The sequence below is a fragment of the Mustelus asterias genome, chromosome 12 (assembly GCF_964213995.1).
Source record: "Mustelus asterias chromosome 12, sMusAst1.hap1.1, whole genome shotgun sequence".
In the NCBI taxonomy this organism is placed as follows: domain Eukaryota; kingdom Metazoa; phylum Chordata; class Chondrichthyes; order Carcharhiniformes; family Triakidae; genus Mustelus; species Mustelus asterias.
Window position 1 is genome coordinate 71,667,879 of NC_135812.1, and position 24,851 is coordinate 71,692,729.

General features: G+C 45.7%; 1 protein-coding gene across 4 annotated transcripts in view; it reads right to left on the minus strand.

Moving 5' to 3' along the window:
• The window catches only part of qtgal (queuosine-tRNA galactosyltransferase), a 315,686-nt gene that overhangs the window by 80,419 nt on the left and 210,416 nt on the right, over positions 1-24,851 (minus strand). For all 4 annotated transcript variants that reach the window (XM_078225424.1, XM_078225426.1, XM_078225425.1 and 1 more), the window contains 2 exons: positions 19,142-19,237; positions 9,942-10,066 (listed from right to left, as the gene is read on the minus strand). In XM_078225424.1, coding sequence (XP_078081550.1) covers positions 9,942-10,066; positions 19,142-19,237 — 221 coding nt within the window. The remainder of the gene's footprint in view (positions 1-9,941; positions 10,067-19,141; positions 19,238-24,851) is intronic.

Here is a 24,851-nt window from a genome sequence, read left to right on the forward strand (position 1 = left end):
TGTGCTTAACGCAGGAACAATTGCAAGATGCTTTACACAGCGGGGAGAAAGAAAAGAGTGAAAAGGAACAATGGAGTGAACAGCATGCTGTGCTCGGAGATGGGTGCTACTCACCTGATGAAGGAGCAGCGCTCCGAAGGCTCGTGATTCCAAATAAACTTTAACTGGTGTTGTGAGAATTCTTACTGTACCCACCCCAGCCTCCACACCATGGCTACCATCGACACCACAAACCGCCGGCTCAAAGTGGAGAGGATCTCCAAGAAGATCGCGCATATCGACACATGCTCTGAGAGTTACGAGAGCTGAGTAAACACAACTGGCTGAACACATGAGCTTGTGAGAACGTCTTTAAATGGGCAGAATCGACAATTGGAGGGGTTTATGGAAGGAAATCCAGGGAGTAGGACCAGGGAGTGAAATGTACATTTAGAGTATTTAGTACCTAGCAGTGCTGAGACATGGCAGTGTGTGATGCAGCTTCAGTGGGCATATAGGCTATAGCGCTCATGGTGGGTCATAAAGGGGAAGGATACAGAAGCAGAACTGGAGATCCAAAGAGGGAATTTCAGAGGTGAGATGGGCTATGAAGGAATTTGAAGATAAAGCCAAAAGCTTAAATTCAATACACTTTGGCCCACAAGCAGTCCGACCCCAAGTCTGTCACCACGCTGGAGATGTAATAACTACTCTAGATAAGTAAGAGTGAGCCGTGTGAGGGCAGTCTAGCAGGGCAGGGTAAAGGAGAAGAGGAAAAAGTTGTAAGTTTATTTATTAGTGTCACAAGTAGGCTTACATTAACACTGCAATGAAGTTACTGTGAAAATCCCTTAGCAAATGGAGTAGGATGACATGTGGCTAACGTGGCTTAACACCATCTACAGGAAAGGATTTTGAACTGAACCAGGATGGTATTTCAATTTCCTACAGCAACCCCCAATCTCTGAGCAACTTCCGGTGAAATGTACATTTAGAGTATTTAGTACCTAGTAGTGCTGAGACATGGCAGTGTGTGATGCAGCTTCAGTGGGCATCAGGAAATACGTTGACATAAAAACAGAAAGAGTCATATTACCGTTAACTCTGTTTCTTTCTCCACAAATGCTGCCAGACCTGCTGAGTTTTTCCAGCATTTTCTGTTTTTTTAACACAGCTCAAGGTTTTCAGTACCTCAATGTTTGTTGTTTTAAACATTACCTTTCTGTTCATATAATAAACTGAACCACCCTCCTACCCAACGTCCCGCCACACCATCCTTCCCCTCCCTCCCCAGATACCTGCAGTGAAAGATTCCTCCCAACTAGAACAAATAAATGTTCTCTATTTATGTTCCTGACAGGCACATAATAAATTTTTAACGCTTATACCTGCAGGTTCTGCTGGCAATGCCCAGCCTAGTCTGTGACATGCCATTCGTATAGCTGATACCAGGCTCCTGAAGCAATCGCTCTACCCGGAGCTCAGTCACAGCAGGAGACTCTCAGGAGGACAGAGGCAATGCTTTCAATTGGTCCTCAAAGCATGCCCAGAGAGGTCAAACATTCCCACCGACTCGTGGGACACCCTGGCTTGTGACTGACCAAACTGGCGAGAGGTTTTTCGGGAAGAATCATAGAATCCCTACAGTGCAGAAGGAGGCCATTTGGCCCATCAAGTCTGCACCGACCACAATCCCACCCAGGCCCTATTCCCATAACCCCACTTATTTACCCTGTTAATCCCCCGACACTTGGGTCAATTTAGCATCGCCAATCAACCTAAGCCACACATCTTTGAACTGTGGGAGGAAACCCACACAGACACAGGGGAGAATGCGCAAACTCCACACAGACAGTGACCCAAGGCTGGAATTGAACCTGGGTTCCTGGAGCTTTGAGGCAGCAGTGCTAACCACTGTGCCACCGTGGGACGAAGGGAAGGAGAAACTTAGTCAGGAGCATGCAGAAGCATTCTCTCCACAGATGCTATCAGACCTGCTGAGATTTTCCAGCATTTTCTGCTTTTGTTACCCCACTCTGTTGTCTGAATTCGTCAGACGTGGCCTTTACGAATGATTGGTTACAATTAATGAATCTAAACTGTAGTTCCGCAATCTAATTATGTAGAACTTCCAAATTTGCTTGAAACTTCGTCGGAATGTGAACAGTGAAGATGTTAAGAGGCTTCAAGATGACATAGGAACATCGTAATTAGGAGAAGTAGGCCATTCAGCCCTTCGAGCCTGCTCCGCCATTCAATCAGATCATGGCTGATCTCTTCCTGGTCTCAAATCCACCTCCCCACCTGTTCCCAATATCCCTTTAACCCATTTTTAAACTGGAAATATATCTATCTCCTTTTTGAAACTTAATGATTCAGACTCCACTGCGCTATGGGGCAGCGAGTTCCACAAATTCACCACCCTCTGCGAGAAGTAGTTCCTCCTCATCTCAGTTTTAAATCTACCTGTGACATCTTGTTCTAGATTGCCCCACAGGGGAAACATTAGGTCTACGTTTACTTTATCAATCTCTTTCAGTATTTTATATACCTCAATCAGAGTCCTTCTCATCCTTCTAAACTCCAGCGGGTATGAGCCCAAACTGTTTAATCTCTCCTCATGTGTCAACCCTTTTATTCCTGGAATCAATCTGGTGAACCTCCTCTGAACTGCCTCCAATGCCACCACATCCTTCCTCAAATAAGGAGGCCAAAACTGGACACAATACTCCAGATGTGGTCTCACCAACACCCTGTACAATTGCATCAGCCCTTCTCTACTTTTATATTCCAGTCCCTTTTCAATAAATGCCAATATCCCATTTGCCTTGTACCTGCATATCAACTTTCTACGATTCATGAACATAGACATCCAGATCCCTCTGCCCGAATGCAATTGGAATCTGCTTTCCACTTAGATAATAATTTGCCTTTCTATTTTATCTGCCAAAATGGACAACCTCACACTTATTCACATTAAACTCCATCTGCCAAATTTTGGCCCATTTTCCAAGCCTATCTGTATCCGTCTGTAAAATCTTTATATCCTTATCACTGTCTGCTTTCCCACCTATTTTAGTATCATCCACAAATTTTGCTATGTTACACTCTGTCCCTGCTTACAGATCATTTATGAGGTGATTGAGGCAAGTTGAGTGAGTGGGCAAATACATGGAAGATGCAGTACAACATGAATAAATGTGAAGTTATCCACATCGGATGGAGAAACAGAATGGCCAGAGTATTCATAGAATGATACAGTGCAGAAGAGGCCATTCAGCCCATTGAGTCGGCACCGATACATGAGAAACACCTGACCTCCCACCTGATCCCACTTACCAGCACTGGGTCCATAGCCTTGAATGTTATGTCGTGCCAAGTGCTCATCCTGATACTTCTTAAAGGATGTGACACAACTTGTCTCTACCACTCTCCCAGGCAGCGCATTCCAGACTGTCACCACCCTCTGGGTAAAAAGATGTTCCCTCACATCCCCCCCTAAACCTCCTGCCTCTCATCTCCCCTCGTGACTGATCCTTCAACTCAGGGGAACAGCTGCTCCTTATCCACTCTCTCCATGTCCCTCATGATCTTGTACACTTTGATCAGGGTGCCCCTCAGTCTTCTCTGCCCCAACAGAAACAACCCAAGCTTATCCAACTTCTCTTCGCAACTTAAATGTTCTATCCCAGGTAGCATCCTGGTGAATCTCCTCTGCATCCCCTCCAGTACAATCATATCCTTCCTATAATGTGGCAACCAGAACTGCATGCAGTCCCCTAGCTGCGACCTCATCAAGGTCCCTCTTATATGTAATTATTTATATGGTGATAAGATTGGAAAGTATTGACACACAAAGGGAACTGGGTGTCTTGTACACCTGTCACTGAAAGCAAGTATGCAGGTGCAGCAAGCAGTTAGGAAGGTAAATGGTATATTGGCCTTCATTGCAAGGGGACTTGAATAGAGGACAAAGATGTTTTACTGTAGCTGTACAGGGCCTTGGTGAGATCACACCTGGAGTTGGGTGCCGTTTTAGTCACCTTATCTAAGAAAGGATATACTTGCCATGGAGGGAGTCCAGCAAAAGTTCACCGGACAGATTCCTGGGATGGCAGGATTGTCATACCACGAGAGATTGGGTTGACTGGGCCTGTATTCACTGGGATCTAGCAGAATGAGAGGGGATCACATTGAAACATATAAAATTCTGACAGGGCTGGACAGATTAGATGTGGGGATAAAAACAAGTTACTGCAGATGCTGGAATGTGAAATAAAGACAGAAAATGCTGGAAAATCTCAGTAGATCTGACAGCATCTGTGGTGAGAAAATATAGCTAACATTTCGAGTCTAGATGACCCTTTGTCAGAGATAATGTTTCCTCTGGCTGGTGGGGTTGTATTGGGGGCAGGGGGGATGGTAGTGTAGAATGAGGGGTCACAGTCTCAGGATATGGAGTAGACCATTTAGGACTGAGATGAGGAGTAACATCTTCACTCAAGAGGGTAATGAACCTGTGGTATTCACCAGCACAGAAGGTTGTGGTGACCAGGTCACTGAATATATTTAAAAACTAAATAGATTGCCAGACACTAAAGGTGTCAAGGGGTATGGTGAGAGCGTGGGGATCAGCCATAGTCACGCTGCATTGTGGAACACACTCGAAGGGCTGAATGGCATACTCCTGCTCCTATTTTCAATGTTTTTATGTTTCATAGAATCATAAAGTTATTTATTTATTAGCGTCACAAGTAGGCTTACATTAACACTGCAATGAAGTTACTGTGAATATCCCCTAGTCGCTCCGGCACCTGTTCGGATACGCTGAGGAAGAATTTAGCATGGCCATTTCACCTAACCTACACACCTTTGGATTGTGGGAGGAAACTGGAGCACTTGGAAGAAACCCACGCAGACACGGGGAGAACATGCAAACGCCACACACAGACAGTGACCCAAGCCCGGAATCAGACCCGGGTCCCTGGCGCTGTGAGACAGCAGTGCTAACCATTGTGCCACCATGCAGCCCCCATAGAATCCTACAGTGCAGATGGTGGCCATTCGGCCCATCAGGTCTGCACCGACCACAATTCCACCCAGGCCCTATTCCCATAACCCCAAATATTTATCCTAGCTAGTCCTCCTGACACAAAGGGGCAATTCAGCATGGCCAATCCACCTTACCCGCACATCTTTTGGACTTGTTTCTTTAAGCAAAGTCATTAAACATTTGACCCTGAGAGTCAAAAAACAGTTTAAACTAATCCCAAGGACAGTGCAAGAAGTTGACTTCTTCAAGATCTGATGCTCAAATGCAAAATACTTCAAAGCCTCTTGTATTATTTCACGTGGTTTCTTTTGCCCTGGGCTGCTGTCCGGGAGGCTGATGTTAGCAATTAAACTATTACTGGATTGGGAGTGTCAGAGCGTTCGGGATCCTTGTTCTGTCACCTCAGGCAGAAAATAAATCCGATTGGTTAGAAGTTTTTTTTTGAGTAAACCGATCTATGCTCTTTGCGAATGGAAACAATGAGAGTTGATGAATACATCCCAGTTTGTTATTGAACTAAACAGATTACCGGGTTGGTCTTGCATGTTCCTTTTTATCTCTGAAATGAATTAAATGCCAACAATTATTTTCAGACGAATATAAAATCTTGCTAACTTACAAGAATCTCAGCTGCTGGGACCATCTGAGGATTCAGACCACGAAGGGATCCCGAATCCTACCCATTTCTGTGAACATTCTCAAGCTGGCCAATTAACAGGCTGCCTCCGCAACCCTCCTCCAACTAGGGACGGCAGGTGGGTTTGACAGGGGGAACCAACTGGTGTATGTAGATGCGCTCCAATGAGAGTTTTGGAAATCAAGGCATCTTTTGCACTGACTGTTGTTTCTAACACTCCAAAATCCACATGTTATATATTCTTTTCTCTTGTATTTTCTTGGCTAATCAGTTACATTGGGTAGGTCACACTGTCCGCATGCCTGACACAAGACCACCCAAAACAGGCTCTCTATCTAGAGCTTCATCATGGCAAGTGGTTACAGAGAGGGTAGAAGAAACATTTCATGGACGTCCTCAAAGCTGCCCTGAAACAACGCAGCGTCCCCACTGATTTGTGGAATCTCTTGCTCGAGGCCGACCAAAATGAAGAAGCACCACCTATGAAGGTGTCAACCATTTTGAACATTGTTGACTGGCCCAAGTCCAAAACAGCGGAAGGAGCGTACCAAACTCCGAGCATCTCACCCCCCGCCTCATCAAACAATACCTGCTCCACCTGTGGCAGAGTGTATGGATCCAGCATTAGACGAATAAATCACCTCAAAACCCACAATGCCAGAATACAAGAAAGTCATCCTCGCACCCAAGTAACTGCCTAAGAAGATGATGACAACTTTCCAACTGCAATGAAACTTGCTCATTTATTTGGATTTTTCCTGGTCATTAAAGCTTAGAAAGCATCTCTACCAAAATGATTTTGAATTTCAGCAACCATAGTATTTCTTCCATGAAGCCATCCAGGAAAAATACAATTTACCATTGTGTCAGCCAAATGAAGATTGAGCCACACAGAGATTCATGATGATCATTGGGTGATAAGTCACATGTTGTTATGGCATGTATTAAAGCAATCTTTATACTCAATTGTCTATGCATAGTATGAATGGAGGCATCCCCAGATTATTCTTCAAGAGCAGAAAAATATATTTTCCAATCATAAAAGAATCATGTGGATCTTCACTGAGAATACTTTGGTTATTTTGCAGCTGAAAGGTTTAACTAGAAGATTATAAAAAACCTCTAGGCTAAAACATGTCCTTTGGGCTTGGGAGTCTGTGAATTGCCACCAGCATGTGTGGGTGGCGAAGATGGGCAGTACCCAATTTACTTGATTGTAGCATTAGACTGAGAATTTGCATATCCGGGCAGCACGGTGGCGCAGCGGTTAGCACTGCTGCCTCACAGCACCAGGGACCCGGATTCGATTCCCGGCTTGGGTCACTGGCTGTGCGGAGTTGGTACGTTCTCCCCATGTCTACGTAGGTTTCCTCCGGGTGCTCCGGTTTCCTCCCACAGTCCGAAAGATGTGTTGGTTAGGTGCATTGGCCATGCTAAATTCTCCCTCAGTGTACACGAACAGGAGCCAGAGTGTGGCAACTAGCGGATTTTCACAGTAACTTCATTGCAGTGTTAATGTTGTGACACATTCACCCTGCTCTTTGACATAAATACCTGCTATCTGGACCTCTTGCTGTCTACGCTCCCCACCCTGTCAATGACATACTGATTGATGAAAAGAAGAACATGTTGCAGGAACATTTCACCCAGTACTCCTCAGGACAAATGCAAGAATGCCGAATTTATAACATAATTTGGCATTCTTCTGTTTGACCTGATGAGTGCATGATGAAAAGCTTTGACTGCATGTCTCTCTTTTCAGAAAATTTAAATTATGTAATACCAAGTTACTGTATATATTAATCATGTTTATTGTACGCAGATGTAGGCATTAACTGGGGATTATATAGGTGCACTCATAAATAAACTCAGATTAAAACTGCGGATTGTCGGATCAGGCCGCAGGTTAAGTGTATCGCTACATATAAATGTTTAGAAAAGTGTGCAAAGATAGGCTCCAATTCTATCCTTCACCAACTGGCTTTCCAGAATAGAACATCGATCATCACTTTCCTTGCAGCAATCTTCTCATAATGCTAAAGTGCAAAGGGACTTGGGAGTCCTAGTCCAGGATTCTCTAAAGGTAAACTTGCAGGTTGAGTCCGTAATTAAGAAAGCAAATGTAATGTTGTCATTTATCTCAAGAGGCTTGGAATACAAAAGCAGGGATGTACTTCTGAGGCTTTATAAAGCACTGGTTAGGCCCCATTTGGAGTACTGTGAGCAATTTTGGGCCCCACACCTCAGGAAGGACATACTGGCACTGGAGCGGGTCCAGCGGAGATTCACACGGATGATCCCAGGAATGGTAGGCCTGACATACGATGAACGTCTGAGGATCGTGGGATTATATTCATTGGAGTTTAGGAGGTTGAGGGGAGATCTGATAGAAACTTACAAGATAATGAACGGCTTAGATAGGATGGACGTAGGGAAGTTGTTTCCATTAACAGGGGAGACTAGGACGCGGGGGCACAGCCTTAGAATAAAAGGGAGTCACTTTAGAACAGAGATGAGGAGAAATTTCTTCAGCCAGAGATTGGTGGGTCTGTGGAATTCATTGCCACAGAGGGCTGTGGAGGCCGAGACGTTGAGCGTCTTCAAGTCAGAAATTGATAAATTCTTGATTTCTCGAGGAATTAAGGGCTATGGGGAGAGAGCGGGTAAATGGAGTTGAAATCAACCATGATTGAATGGTGGAGTGGACTCGATGGGCCGAATGGCCTTACGTCCGCTCCTATGTCTTATTTCCTGCATTCAGGCTGCTGCCTTTTCACCTCTGCAGCCTCAGGAGAGAGAGAGAACGAACGGGGAACAGCACAGGCTGACGAAGGTGCCCGTCACTTGATCTAATGCTCGCATCCACCAACTCAGATACCGGCACTCCACGTACCTTAAAGGCTATGGTGGTTGCGTGGTGGGTCACAGGGCATGATGAAGCTGCAGTCAGGATATAGGTAAAAGATGAAGCATTTGCCACTTGAGTGCGAGGTCACAGCCAAGCTCTCTTGCTGGGGTTTGAGATGGGGACTCGATAGGGATGCATACAGGAGAGCGTGCATGCACAGTGAGATGCTGGGTCTGTTGACTGGTCTGTCAGGCAGCCTCCTGTCACTGCCAAGGTGGTAGAGGGCATCACATAGAGCCTTTTCCCTTTTCACAACCAGTGCTCCATCTCCCTGTTTTGCTGCAGACACTGGGGCACTTCCACTCTTTCCCCTGTACCGGATAGTGTGTGTGGGACAGATCACCAAATCCTTTGCTCGCCCTGTGAGAACATATCCTGCCAAAACATCTCCAAAAATCCACCAGAATACTTTCAGAGACTTTGCAACAGCTGACGTTATTCTAAATTATCCAACCTGAAACTTGGATCCCTGCCTCTTTTAGTAATTCTCGTGTGGGTCTCTACTTGCAGCCAAACGCTTGATCCTTAGTGAGCGACACAAACAAATTTGTCCAATGGACCCGAGTGGTCTCAGTTTTAGTGCCTGAGCACCACATCAGCTGACTGAGCTGTGCGATATCATGATGGGAGAAGCTCGGAAGTTTCCAGCACACTTTGGCAGGGGCGGGGGGTGGGGCACAGGCGTAAGGCATCTTTCTCAAGATGGTGCAGCCATGGGCTGTGCCTGAAGTTACACCATGGATCCAAATTTCAAGGCTGTCATCACCACATGATTTAACCCAGACATCTGTCAATCAAAAGGGACATTTTAGGACAACTATAGTAATCCATCAATGAGGAGGAGAGTTTGATTAAAGGATATGCTCCCAACAAGAGAGGCGACGGCCTAGTGGCATTTTCACAAGACTATCAATCCAGAAACTTAGCTAATGTTCTGGGGACCTGGGTTCGAATCCCGCCACGGCAGTTGGTGGAATTTGAATTCAATAAAAAATATCTGGAATTAAGAATCTACTGATGACCATGAAACCATTGTCGATTGTCGGACAAACCCATCTGGTTCACTGATGTCCTTTAGGGAAGAAAATCTGCCGTCCTTACCTGGCCTGGCCTACATGTGACTCCAGAGCCACAGCAATGTGGTTGACTCTCAACTGCCCTCTGAACAAGAGTAACTAGCGAGGCCCATGTTCCATGAATGAATTTTTTAAAAACCCTGTTCATTTTGATGACGATTTAAATTTTCTTCATGCAGTTGTAGATTTTTGTACTGATAAAGCTCAGTGAACCGTGCGGGCACAAACAAGACATTTTTCTGTGAAATGATTAATTAAAAAGTCAGAAATGTGACTGTGAAGCCTTACTCTAACACAGCATGTGTTGCCGCCTCCGAGTGATAGCGATAGAGGAGCAGGCAGTGATCCACTCGAAATATTCCCCCGCCCTTCCGAAGATTTTCATAGAAGAACAGCAAATCCTCAGGGACACCCTACAGAAATAAATCAATTAGCAATCAACATTTCCAACGTGAGAACCTTGAGTGAGACAACCGTGCAAAACCTTAGACATTTATCAGCAAGGCTGAAACAACTGCTTCGTGTCGTGTCTTATTCAAACAACCTGCACCACTGGGCACTGAACACTGAGGAGACCTTTCAACACTGCCGCCTGGCTTTCCTAATGGAGGCAGTTTTATTCAAACGTGCAGTGGTTCAAGCCTCAATGCTGCCCTGTCTGGGTCTTCTCGGCTTGGGTTGGAAGTGTGGAAATCAGAAATGTAACCCGATAATCGTGGCACATTACTCGCTGGCAATCTACATGCACCAGCATCATGGTGACGCAGCAAATCTGAAGGAATATGTAATGGGCTGGATTTTATGGTTAGCAATAAATGAACGTTTGTTATATTTCGCATTGGCAAGGAATGAGAATCCACACTTGCGAAGTTGAATTCTCAGTGCTGGAGAGATTGTTGGTAGTAATTAAGATTATCATGCTGTTAAAAGGGCATTTACACTGCAAGTGACAAGCTGACGTTGTCTGGCCAGCTTAGGTGGCCAGTGGCACAGTGGTTAGCAGTGCTGCCTCACAGAGCCAGGAACCCAGGTTCGATTCCCGGCTTGGGTCACTGTCTGTGTGGAGTTTGCGTGGGTTTCCTCCGGGTGCTCTGGTTTCCTCCCACAGTCTGGTTAGGTACATTGACCCAAACAGGTGCCGCAGTGTGGTGGCTAGGGGAATTTCACAATGACTTCATTGCAGTGATAATGTAAGCCTTACTTGTGACTAATAAATAAACTTTAAACTTAAATACTTTAAAACTTTAAACTTTAGTTTATTTATTAGAGGTAAATAAAGAAACTTCACGGTGGTTTGTGTGTTTCAATAGTTTGTACAGATTCTGGAGGACGGCATTGTGGCACAGCGGTTAATATTGCTGCCTCACAGCGCCAGGGACTTGGGTTCAATTCCAGCCTTAGGTCATTATCTGTGTAAAATTTGCACATTCTCCCTGTGTCTGCGTGGGTTTCCTCTGGTTTCTTCCCACAGTTTATAGATGTGCGTGTTAGGTTGATTGGCCATGCTAAATTGCCCCTTAGTATTAGGGGGACTAGCTAGGGTAAATACGTGGGGTTACAGGGATAGGGCCTGGGTGGGATTGTTGTCAGTGCAGATTCGATGGGCCTCCTTCTGCACTGTAGGGATTCTATGGAGGAGCAAGGTGCCTCAGTCAGGAACTTCCTGACATATGTGTTCGACTACACATGTGTGACGGCCACTGAAAGTGGATGTCTGGCCTGTATACTTTGATAAAGTTAAGTGCCATTACCCTCACTGTTTTCCAAACAGATTACTCCTGGCAATCACCTGGTGTCACGTTACATTGTGGCTTTGGCAAGAGGCCTAAAGAAGTGTTATCAGCCTACATTCCTAACAGTGTGATGCTATGACCCAAGGCTTCATTTCCTCCTCAATGTCCTTGAACATATTGTGTCTCCAAGCAGGGGCAGGTTTACAATGAGGCAGACTGTGCCCTGGCATAGTGCCCCCAAAGACAGGTGGGCCCCAACATGCAGGCTTTCTGATGTCTTTCCCAGCTATTCGGGTAGAGACATGTATTGCAAACCTGCCCACAATTCAAAAGTTAATCAGTAATCTCAGACAAGCATTGATGAGAAGGCGGGATTTATCTGATTCGTTACAGCTTATGGTTCTGCTCGGGCGCTGTGGAGACATTCACCCGCTTGTAACCACATCACCCATGCTGCATGTGGCCGGCCAGGCATCTGCGCAGTGATGGAGCACATCCAGTGATGGAGTGTCTGTTCCCGCCAGCGTTCTCAGAAAGCGAGAGTGGGAACGACTGTTACGTGCCCCAGGCTGGAGTTGGAGGTGCGCACCTGCAACTCCCACTCCTGGTGGCAGGAATCAGTATCACAGGCATTTAATCACCTCTATCCCAGCTCTCTTCCTTCATCCCCAAACCCCTCCTTCAACTCTCAAACCCCCTCCTCTTTCACCCCCATCGCCTCTCCTTCAGTCCCCATCCTCCCTTCCTTCATCCCCCCATCCACCCCCTTTTTCCCTTCTCCTTCACTGCCCTATACATCTGAGGTGATATCTGATTTCCAGGTGGGACATTTCACAGCACAGAAGGAAGTTACTCAGTCCCGCAGTGTAGCGGAACAGTTCTCAGACAGCATTGTCCACATTGTCCAATTTGCTATACTACTCTTTTTTTTCAGATATGAAACATCGATGGATTCTAAACCTGCGACTGTTTCTGGTGGGAACATCCCACGTCTTAACCATTGCATCCTTACAGTGCAAAAGGCAGCCATTTGGCTCATCGAGTCTGCACTGACCCTCTGAAAGAGCACTCTACCGAGACCCACTCTGCCGCCCTGTCCCCGTAACCCCGCGCATTGATCATTGCTAATCCATCTAACCTGCACATCTTTGGACTGTGGGAGGAAACCAGAGCACCCGGAAACATGGGAGAACATGCAGACAGTCACCTAAATCAAACCTGCGTCCCTGGCACTGTGAGGCAGGTGCCACCATGCTACTTTCTAACAACCCCTCGATTCAAATCAATAGTCATTGTACCATCAGATTTGATTTAGTTGAGAACATTATTGCTGCACACAACTTGGTATCAGCTGTAAAAATGAGTTCAATTTTCAGGTACAAAGGAAAGTATCAAAAATGGAGACTGGGGTATGCTGTTTAATGGAAATAACTTCATTTTTCTTCTCAACTTATTTACATCCATAGTCAGAAAATAAATTTATGTCCTTTTCATAAATCGGAGAGAATATGCTCAGCTGAAATCTAAGTGTCTTAATGAAGGTACGTAGGGTAAGTAGCCTCAAAATAAATACTTCATGAAGTATAAAACATTGGCAAGATTGCATTTATAGAATAGAGCTGAAATTTTCCCTACTTTCTCAGAAGACTAAGGAAATTTAGCATGTTAGCTATGACTCTCACCAACTTTTACAGATGCGCCATAGAAAGCATTCTTTCTGGTTGTATCACAGCTTGGTATGGCTCCTGCTCTGCCCAAGACCGCAAGGAACTACAAAGGGTCATGATTGAAGACCAGTCCATCACGCAAACTAGCCTCCCATTAATTGACTCTGTTTGCACTTCCCGCTGTCTCGGCAAAGCAGCCAGCATAATTAATGATCCAACGGACCCCAGACATACTCTCTTCCACCTTCTTCCATTGGGAAAGATATAAAAGTCTGAGGTCATGTACCAACTGACTCAAGAACAGCTTCCTCCCCACTGTCATCAGACTTTGGAATGGACGTACCTCGCACTAAGTTGATCTTTCCCTACACTCTAGCTATGACTGTAACACTACATTCTGCACTCTCTCCTTTCCTTCTCTATGAACGGTATGCTTTGTCTGTATAGCGTGCAAGAAACAATACTTTTCACTGTATACTAACACGTGTGAGAACAATAAATCAGATCAAATAAAGCCACAATTGAATCCCAAAAATGCATTGAAGAGAAAAACAAATAGGTGGCATTCCCATGGTAAAGCTTTACAAGTTCTACAAGTGACCAAAGAAGCCACAGAGGTCCTTTGAAAGATTTAGCATGATGGTTAGGATTGAGGAACAAGATGTGGCTGAAATGTAAATATATATGGTTGCATTCATTTTCACTATTGAAGATGACACAGTGGTAGGTACAAATGCTTCAGATAAATGGCCTTAGCTTGGTTTGAGGCACTGGAGATTGATCAGGTTGCTGGACCTGATAAAAGTTTTAACCTCCAATGCTGCAGAAAATTAGAGAGGTAGTACGACTAGTTTGAATTGACTGGAGAAAACATTTGACGCATGAATGCTTGCACTAATGTGCCTCATGCATAGATATGTAGATAGGAACACAGGAAAAAGAATAGGCCATTCAGCCCTTTGAGCTTCTTCTGCCATTATGGCTGATCGGTATTTTAACTTTATTTGTCCATTTATTTTCTCCATATCTTCTAAGTAGAGCTCTGTAATTCATGTTTTAAGGCTTAAATTGCATACTCATATTCTGGCTATGCTAAAGACTAACAATTCAATGATTCACGGTTCGAAATACAGTGCCAACTGACATTTATAACTTTCATTTAAAAACATAGTTTTACTGATGTTCGGGGTAGGGGAATCAAATGATTAATTTGTAGGAAAACTACGTAATAGAAGATTGATACATTATAAAACCAACACATTTTCTGAGAGTCCCTGCAATTTAAAATTTTCCAGCGCACCACCAGCGATGGAGTAGGGAGACAGAGATTGGGAACGTGAGGGAAGAGTGTGGGGGCTGGGGGAGAATGTCAGAGAATGTTGTTCATTGTGATTAGGTGCATTTTTGCGCAATGGGCAGGCCAGAATCTGAAGCAAAAGGATGCGAAGAAGGAATGGTGGAAGAGTAAGAATCTTGGAGGCACAGCATGTTCAAAGACATTGGGGAGAAATGGAGTCTGGTGTCATAAGCATCACTCTGTTAAGAATATAGACTGATAACACTTCTTTCGGCCTCTTGCCAAAGCCACAGTGTAATTAGACATCAGGAACTTGCCAAGAGTGATCGAGTTGGAGCCTGTTTCCAGCCTTCAATCTTAGAACAGACTTGAAATTTAATTGCTATTTTGAAGGCTTTAACCTCCCAATATGGGGAAAATCAATGGCTTAATTCAAACATGAAATCTGTTTATGATGCGTTTCTGTTTTCTTCATTCCTTATATTGGGCACCATAGATGTTTACCATGCCACTGATTGAATGAACATGCTAGGCATATGCTCCTAGGATCAGAGCTTGTCTGATATGAACATGTTCCATTTCAGACCATTAACCACTTCTCCCATTCCTTACAATCTCATCAAGCGGCTGAAAGAAGAGAAATAACAAGCAGGTTTCATTCTTCCTTTCCAACGTTCAGCGATTGAGGTATCGCGCAGCTAACAACCCAGCCCCTTGCTGGGGTTCATGGTGCCGACTGTGTTGGCCTTTCCTGGGAATTGCTTCATTTAAAAGTCGAGGTTTAGCAATAACTCATCTTTGGGCATCAAAAGTTAAGCACCAGAAGAAAAGGATGAATTCTTCTGAGAACAATTGCTGGTATGTTCCTTTGACAAACTGACCTTGATTGTAACAGAAATGGACCGTAACGATCGTGGAAATGCATCACAGCCAGCCTTCCCTCCCACTTTTCCTACAAAGCATGTGTTGTATCTCAGTCGTCCTGACACTTTGAGCTGGGTCTGCAACTCTTCATTCGCGACCTTGGCACGCTGTCCCTCTGCGCATCAATTACTGCACTTTTCTGTTTACATCAAAGAACCAGTAACTCCCCATCAACCAGGATCAGTCCTAATTAAAATAGAATTCCTCTGCAGCAACATTTATTTTAGTGCTTGGCATTTGAATTCGTTTGAAGTAGATATTAATGAATCTCAGTGATACGATAGAGCCATTAACTGAACACAAACATTCAGAAAATAGGTACTGCAGATAAGGCGCATGATGGCTTCTTTCAAATTTGAGTGAGTTTTTTTAATGGGGGAATTTATTACCCAAAGGTCATGCACTTTTAAAATTTCCCCCTCTTTTTAAACTTTCACGTTGGCCGTGCACCAATGCCTTGATTTAAAAATTCTTATCCTCATGTTCAAATCCCTCCCTTTCTCTATAAACTCCTCCAGCCTGACAAACCTCTGAGGACTCTACGTTCCTGCAACTCTGGCCGCTTGTGGATCCAGATTTTCATCTACCTACCAAAAAAATAAAGAAACCTGCTTGCTTAATTCTCGTCTTCAGTAATCCAGGTCCTAAACTTGACCGTTAGAATAGAATAGAAAAGAATCCCTACAGCACAGAAGGAGGCCATTCGGCTGCTGAGTCTGCACCGACAACAATCCCACCCAGATCTGTAACCCCACATATTTATCCTGCTAATCCCCCTGAGACTAAGGGGGGTAATTTAGTGTGGCCAATCCGCCTAACCTGCATATCGGGAGGAAACCCACGCAGACACGGGGAGAATGTGCAAACTCCGCACAATCACCCAAGGCGGAATTGAACCCGGATCCCTGGCGCTGTGAGGTAGCAGTGCTAACCACGGTGCCACTGTGCCACCCTATCCCCTCCCCAAACCTCTGTTTTTCTCCAGCTCGCACTCCGCCTTTTAGACACCACTTAAACTAACTCCTTTAGTTATTTTGTTATCCATCCTAAAGTCTCCTGCATTGGCTTAGCATCACTTTTTCTTTGGTTATGCTCCTGTGAAACATTTTGTGTCGTTTTCCTGCATTAGAGATAAATGCTGCTGAATGGCATCTTGACAGTCTTCTTCTAGATCACTATTAAAATTACTGGGCAGAAGCTGAACTGGGCCAGCCATCTAAATACTGTGGCTACAAAAGCAGGTCAGAAGCTGGGAATTTTACCGTGAGTAACTCATCTCTTGATTCCCAAAGCTTGTCCGGCACTAGTCAGGAGTGCGATGGAATACTCTTCACTTGCCTGGATAGGTGCAGCCCCAACAACACTCAAGATGCTCAACACCATCAAGGACAAAGCAGCCCACTTGATTGACACTCCATTCACCACCTTCAACATCCACTCACTCCATCACCAATGCACAGTAGCTGCTGTTTGTACCATCTACAAGATGCACTTCAGCAAGTCACCAAGATTCCTTTGACTGCACCTTCCAAACCTGAAATCTCTACCATCTAGAAGGGCAAGGGCAGCAGCTGCATGGGAACACCATCACCAACCAGCTTCCAACCAAGCCACAGAACATCCTGACTTGGAACTAAATCAAAAGTTTATTTATTAGTCACAAGTAGGCTTACATTAACACTGCAATAAAGTTACTGTGAAAATTCCCTAGTCGTCACATTCTGACGCCTATTCGGGCACACTGAGGGAGAACATATCATGGCCAATGTACTTAACCAGCACGTCTTTTGGACTGTGGGAGGAAACCGGAACACCTGGAGGAAACCCAAGCAGACACGGGGAGAATGTGCAAACTCCACATAGACAGTGACCCAAGCCGTGAATCGAACCCAGGTCCCTAGTGCTGTGAGGCAGCAGGGCTAACTACTGTGCCACCGTGCCACCCCACCGCCCCTCCAAATCGCCGTTTCTACGATGTCGTTGAGTCAAAATCCTGGAACTCCCTTCCTATCAGCACTATGGATGTACCTAAACCAGCAGTTCAAAAAGGCAGCTCACCACCACCTTCTCAAAGGCAGTCACGGATGTGCAAAAGAAAATGATGGTCTAGCCAGTGATGCCCATGCTCCGGGAAAGAGATTTTAAAATGTTAGCTCTCCAGGTGTGCCCGAGAATGGTATGGTGTGGTGTCTGGCTCAAAGTTCTCTACCCAACTTGCAGAGAAACAAGAGAATGTACCAATGCTGCAGTGCGGAGTGTTGGGTAGAGGGGAACCCCAGAGAAAGTATCTCGCGACATATTGAATTCTGGACAAAAGGAGATGGATGATGCAGTCCCCGAGACCTGACTTATGCCTGTGATCTCCCAGCTGTCCTTTCAGTGACACCACAATGGGCAGTTGCCCAAAGGAGGCTGGATGCTTTCCCACAGGGTTCCACTGGCTCAAATGTTATTGCGCGCACTTAGGGCCCGATTTTACCATTGTGTCGCGCCCGTTTTCAGGTGCAAAAACGTGGTAAAGTCGGGCGTGAGGCCATTAACGCGATCCGCGCCTGCGCAGGTGACCACTCTACCGACACCCGGGAATGGCCGCAATCCGATTTGCGCCCGAAATGGGCGCAACGGCGATTTAAATGCATTTGCATGTATTTCAATTGAATTAATGAACTGCCCGCCCAAACTTATCAGCATTTCCCCCTTTACCACCGCGTTCGCCAATCTGGAATTGGGCCAAAATGGACCTGCTAAATAAAAGTCTGTTTTGGGTGCTCCAGCTGCTGAAGAGGCGAGTTCAGAGCTTCTAACGGCTCTTTGACTCAGATCGGTGGTGGGTGGGGAGGGGGGGCAGGGAGAGGCAGGTCAGATCATTCTCTGGTGTGGCGGGGGGGGGGGGGGAGGCCCAATCATTGCCTGCTTGGGGGGGCGGGGGGGAGAGGCAGGCCAGATCATTCTCTGGTGAGGGCGTGGGGAGGGAGGAGGAGGCGGGTCAGATGTACGTCTGGCTGGTGGGAGTGAGGCCAGATCATTCTCTGGGGTTAGGAGGGGAAGATGTACCTCTGGTTTGGGGGGGGGGGGGGCTGGATAAGGGGGACAGTTATTTGTGTGGGTGGGGGTGATGTCTGTGGGGGCCATCGCTCCCGGGCCGCTTTCTCCGACCCAGGAGCAATCTGACACGGGTGCGCTTTTTCAAATTTTTTCTAACTGCGCAGTTCAGAGCTCCGATCGTTTTGGGTGCGCTAAGCCCCGCCCACAGCGCGATTCAGACTCGCGATTTTTTTCAGACTGAGTGCGTATGGGGGCGCCTGAGAACAGGTTTCGAAGTCGGATCTGAATTGCACCCAGATTCAGCACTTAGAATGAAAAGGGTAAAATCGGGCCCTTAATGTACCAATCAAATTCCTGTGGAAATGTAGCGTTATTAATTTGGCATGCTCAAAATTTTTAAATGAATGACATGAATTAATTTTGTTTAATCTCTCCAAGAGTTCAAAGATGTGCTGGTTAGATGGATTGCCCATACTAAGATGCCCCTTAGCATCCCAGGATGCGTGGGTTAGGGGAATTAGTGGGGTAAATACGTGGGGTTACGGATATAGGGCCTGGGTAAGATGCTCTGTCAAAGAGTCAGTATAGACTCAGTGGGCTGAATGGCCTCCTACTGAACTGCAGGGATTCCATGATTCTAAGAGTTAATTACACTCAAATTAACTGAACAACTTGAAAGTTGCAGGATTGCCAACGATTGACTCAGTACAGTCAGGAACAGTGTGTCTATTTTATTACTTTCTAACCAAACTGTCAGATAATCCATATAAAGGCTGATGATCCTTTATTTTCATTTTATTCTGAGTGGACAGCTGTACTCACTTTTCCACCTTCGTCAAACATCCCAATGCGGTCAAACCATTCTCGAGAGCAGAACCAAGTTGGCATGATGACTGTGGGGCCATGGGAAGTGAACACCTACCAAAAGGAGATAAAGAGCTTTGTTAAACAACCTGTGGATTAACTCTCCCGGAGCCTTCAACATGTCATCGATGAAGACGAACATCTCGCCAAGACCATCCCCACACCCCCACTTCTTGCCTTCAAACAACCGCACAACCTCAAACAGACCATTGTCTGCAGCAAACTACTAGCCTTCAGGAGAACAGTGACCACGACATCACACAACCCTGCCACAGCAACCTCTGCAAGATGTGCCGGATCATTGACACGGATGCCATCATCTCACGTGAGAACACCATCCACCAGGTACACGGTACATACTCTTGCGACTCGGCCAACGTTGTCTACCTGATGCATTGCAGGAAAGGTTGTTCAGAGGCATGGTACATTGGGGAGACCATGCAGACGCTATGACAACGGATGAATGGACACCGCTCGACAATCACCAGGCAGGAGTGTTCCCTTCCAGCCGGGGAACACTTCAGCGGTCACGGGCATTCAGCCTCTGATCTTCAGGTAAGCGTTTTCCAAGGCAGCCTTCACGACACACGACAACGCAGAATCGCTGAGCAGAAACTGATAGCCAAGTTCCACACACATGAGGACGGCCTCAACCGGGATCTTGGGTTCATGTCACACTATCAGTAACCCCCATGACTTGCCTGGGTTTGCAAAATCTCACTAACTGTCCTGGCTGGAGACAATACATATCTCTTTAACCTGTGTTTAACCCTCTCTTCACTCACGTTGTCTGTACCTTTAAGACTTGATTGCCTGTAAAGACTCGCATTCCAACCATGATCTTGTAAATTGAGTTTGTGTCTTTATATGCCCTGTTTGTGAACACAAGTCCTCACTCACCTGAAGAAGGAGCTTGAGGCTCCGAGAGCTAGTGCTGCCAAATAAAGTTGGACTTTAACCTGGTGTTGTGAGACTTCTTACTGCGATTAACTCTCCCACCAGAGAGCAGGGGTGTGCCTTCCTTTTCCTGAGGTTTGCTACCGATGGACAGATGAACATCTTGACTTTTGTGTAATGATAATGACACGCAATCCGTAACTTTTTTTTGTATCATTGTCTCCTGTTCTTTTGTCCATCTGTTCATTGCTGCTGATAGGGGGTGGGGGAGGTGTATGGTCCGTCCCCAGGCTGCTACCACTACCAGGAGATGCCAACTGCCACCTGGATAAGATGCTCTGTCCAAGAGTCAGTAGAGACTCAATGGGCTGAATGGCTCCTTACTGCACTGCAGGGATTCCATGATTCTAAGAGTTAATTACAGCATGCAGTTGATGTACAGCATATACCCAACCCTGATATTTCTTCATGGATATCCCTGCTCATCTCAGCTGGGATAGTGAACAGAGCAGACTGGGTATTCGCCCTAATCTGTGTCATTGACTGCCAGCACAATAATAATCCATCAGGACCCCCATCTTAAACATCAAGACAATTACAGGAAAAAGGTGCTTTTCTCTTCATTTTCACCAATGCTACATGCAAGTGAGTAGAGAAATAGGAAGATAAGGCAGATAAATGCGTGGCTGGAATGATGGTGCAAGAGGGAGGGTTTTAGATTTCTAGGACATTGGGACTTGCTCTGGGGGAGGTGAATCTGTACAAGCTGGGCGAGTTCCTTGCGGGGTATTTTGCCACCGCTGTTGGAAGGGCTTTAAGCTAATTCGGCAGGGGTGTGGGAACCAAGGGGAAATATCAGAGAGGAACACCAGAATGCACAAAATACTGGGTGGGACAGATAGCTCTAGAATAGAGAATAGTAAGTTAATAGATGAAGTTGGATTAAGGGAGAAAGTAATGATATCTGAATCGGGGGAGCGAGGCAATGGCCTAGTGGTATTATCGCGGGACTATTAATCCAGGAACTCAGCTAATGTTCTGGGGACCTGGGTTCGAATCAACAAAAAATATCTGGAATTAAGAATCTGCTAATAACCATGAAACCATTGTCGATTGTCGTAAAAACCTATCTGGTTCACTAATGTTCCTTTAGGGAAAGAAATCTGCTGTCCCTACCTGATCTACCCTACATGTGGCTCCAGAGCCACAGCAATGTGGTTGACTCTCAACTGCCCTCAGGCAACTAGGGATGGGCAATAAATGCTGGCCCAGCCAGTGATGCTCATGTCCCACGAGTGAATAAAAAGAAAATCAGGATGACTCAATTTATGTGAATGCACGGTGTAGAGTAAATAAGATTGGGGAGTTACGAGTGCATTGTATTGTGGAAATATGATGTGGTGACTACAGAGACCTGGCTTAGGGAAGGGCAGGACTGGCTGTTAAATATTCCTGGGTACAAGGTGTTCAGAAAAGACAGGAAAGGAAGGAAATAAGGAGGAGAGGTGGTGTTGATTAAGGAGAGCATTGCGGTGCTGGGGAAAGGATGTCCCAGAGGGTTCAAGACAGATTCAATCAACAGGAAGGGACAAAAAGGGTGCAATGACATTTCTTGGGTGTAGTCTATAGACCTTCAGCTAATGAGAAGGTTGTAGGGGAAAAAATCTGCAAGAAAAAACAACTGAAACATGCAAACATTATACACTATAATGGGGAATTTTATCGGATGTAGACTGAGACAGTGTTGCGTAAATGGCGGCGAGGGGGAAAATGTTCCTACATTGTGTTCAGAACAATTTTCCACAGCAGTGTGTGTCCAGTCCAACAAGAAAGGACGCACTGCTGGACCTGGCTCTTGAAAATGAGGCCAAGTAGATGAAATGTCAATATGCAAACAGTTAGGAGGCAGCAATCATTGATTATAAAGTTTAGGATGATGGTAGAAAAGGGCAAAAGGCAAGATGATGGCAGAGTGGTGTTGTCACTGGACTAGTAATCCAGAGACCTAGAGTAATACCCTGGGGACCGTGGTTTGAATCCCACCAAGGCAGGTGGTGAAATTTGAATTCACCTTCTGCACTGGAGGGATTCTACGGTTCTACGTCATAACATTTCAACAACACGCTGTCAGCCGACAAGGCCTGTGGAGGATCATGTCAAAGTTCGGCTGCTCCCCCAAATTCATTCAGATGGTACGCCAGTTCCATGATGGCAAGATGGCCAGAGTACTGGACGGCGGAGAATCCTTTGAGACATTCCCAGTCACCAATGGTGTCAAACAGGGCTGTGTGCTCGCACCCACACTGTTCAGCATGATGTTTAGTGCCTTGCTGAATGATGCCTTCCAGGACAGTGTTGCTGCAATCAGCCTTAAGTACAGAGTGGATGGGAAGCTCTTCAACCTGAGGAGACTTCAAGCTATTATCAAAGTGAAGGAGACTGTTCTGAGAGACTTCCTCTTTGTCGATATACTGGTTCAGAGCCAGAGATGCAAATCGGTATGGACAAATTTTCCATGGCCTGTGACAACTTTGGACTCACCATCAACATTAAAAAGACCGAAGTCATGCACCAGCCTCCTCCTCATGCACCGCACACAGAACCTATAATCACAATCAAAGGGCAGAAACTACAGGCAGTGGACCAGTTCACTTATCTTGGCAGCACCCTCTCCCGAGAAGTGACTACTGATACAGAAGTTAATTGCAGAATAGCAAAGGCAAGTTCTGCTTTCGGTAGACTGCGATCCACTGTATGGGAACATCGCGGAATCAGCCCAGCAACAAAACTGAAGGTCTACAGCACCGTGGTACTCACTACCCTCCTGTATGCCTGTGAAACGTGGACTGTGAATCGAAGGCATGCAAGGCAGCTCAATCATTTCCACACGACTTGTCTTCGAAGAATATTACGCATCGGATGGAAAGACAAAGTACCAGACACTGAAGTTCTCTCTAGAGCAAGTCTATCATTAGCCCACACACTGCTGATGAGAGCACAGACCCGGTGGGCAGGTCATGTCATCCGTATGCTGGACGAGCGCATACCCAAGCAGCTCCTTTCTGGGGAACTCTCTGCTGGAAGACGCTCGCATGGAGGGCAGAAGAAACATTCCAAAGACAAACTCAAGGCCTCCCTGAAGTCGCTCGACATAGACACGACCACCTGGGAAACGCTGGCACAAAACCGCCCTACCTGGCGCTGCCTCATCCTCAAGGGCTGTCAAGCTTATGAAGCAAGGTGCAATGCTGAAGCACAACTTAAGCGCGAGCTGCGCAAGTCCAGAGCCACCAGCGCAACAACTACAGCGCCTACACAAGTTTGCCCAATATGTGCCAGGACATTCCGTGCCCGAATTGGCCTGATCAGTCATCTTCGGACACACCGCATCCAGCCTCATAATAACTAATGGTCCCCAGGTCCTCATTGACGACGATGGACGAACAACAACATATGCTGTACGTAGGGGAAATAATTAATTTATACCGATTTATTCCAGAAAGCATCATTTTCACTGCGAAACAAAATGGAAGATCGACCATCTGCTGTACGCTTCACGTGATTTTCCTTTACATCAAAGTCAATAGAAAGGAAATTTGGGCAAGATTGTATAACAGATTGCAACAGCCCCTTCTGCACTTCTGCCAAAGTTGTGTCCCGCCCCTTTTATGTCAATCACAAGAATAAGTTTTAAGTTTATTTATTAGTGTCACAAGTAGGCTTCAATTAACACTGCAATGAAGTTACTGTGAAAATCCCCTAGTCGCCACACTCCAGAGCCTGTTTGGGTACACTGAGGGAGAATTTAGCATGGCCAATGCACCTAACCAGCATGTCTGTTGGACGGTGGGAGGAAACCGGAGGAAACCCACGCAGACACGGAGAGAATGTGCAGACTCTGCACAGACAGTGACCCAAGTCGGGAATCGACCCCGTGTCCCTGGCACTGTGAGGCAGCAGTGCTAACCACTGTGCCACCGTGCCGCCAGGAATAGGGCAGCAAGTGGGGTGAGTGTAGAATATCACAGAATTATTTGTGGGATGTGGCACTGTGCCAAACTGCCTTCACCGGTCCTTTGTATTGTTAGCCTATATCTTCTCCAAACTATTTTTATTTCAATGTTAAGATCATTTTATAAAGAGAAAAGTTTCTGACGAGCAAAAGGATGGGAAAAACAAAGTTCTAGTCCTTTAAAGCTGCATTAATGGGCGTTCCTAATACCCAATTATTATATCCAGCTTTTCATAAAGCATCAGTCTACAAGACATGTCATCCACATTGCAGTTCATTCCAGCTTGTAACCCAATATAACAAGAATTATTTGGGATGTTCAGCTAGAGAGGGTATTTCCAATCTCTATGCAGCCTGGTGACCACATAACATCAAACACACATCACTCTAGTTCAAGCTGTTTGAACCAGATGGGACATATTTCAATCATATGTGATGTAACTATGCCAAAAACTGCGGACACGCAGCTTATGCTCTAGGTGACCTCATTAGGGCAGCTCCAGATTCTGACTGCATGAGTCATAAATAAACAATGCTTTGATAAATTGGAATACAACACAGCCTTCCTATAATGAAGCTGTGTTGGTGAACTAGTCAAAAAGGGACACTATGAATGAGTTTTGCATGGTTTTCCTATTACGGTGACAACTATACTTGTAATGTCAGTGCGCATGGTCCTTCAGACAGTGTGACAGCAATGGACTCCTGTACAGTACAGAGAAACAATGGGGTTACTTCCACAGTATTACACAAACATGT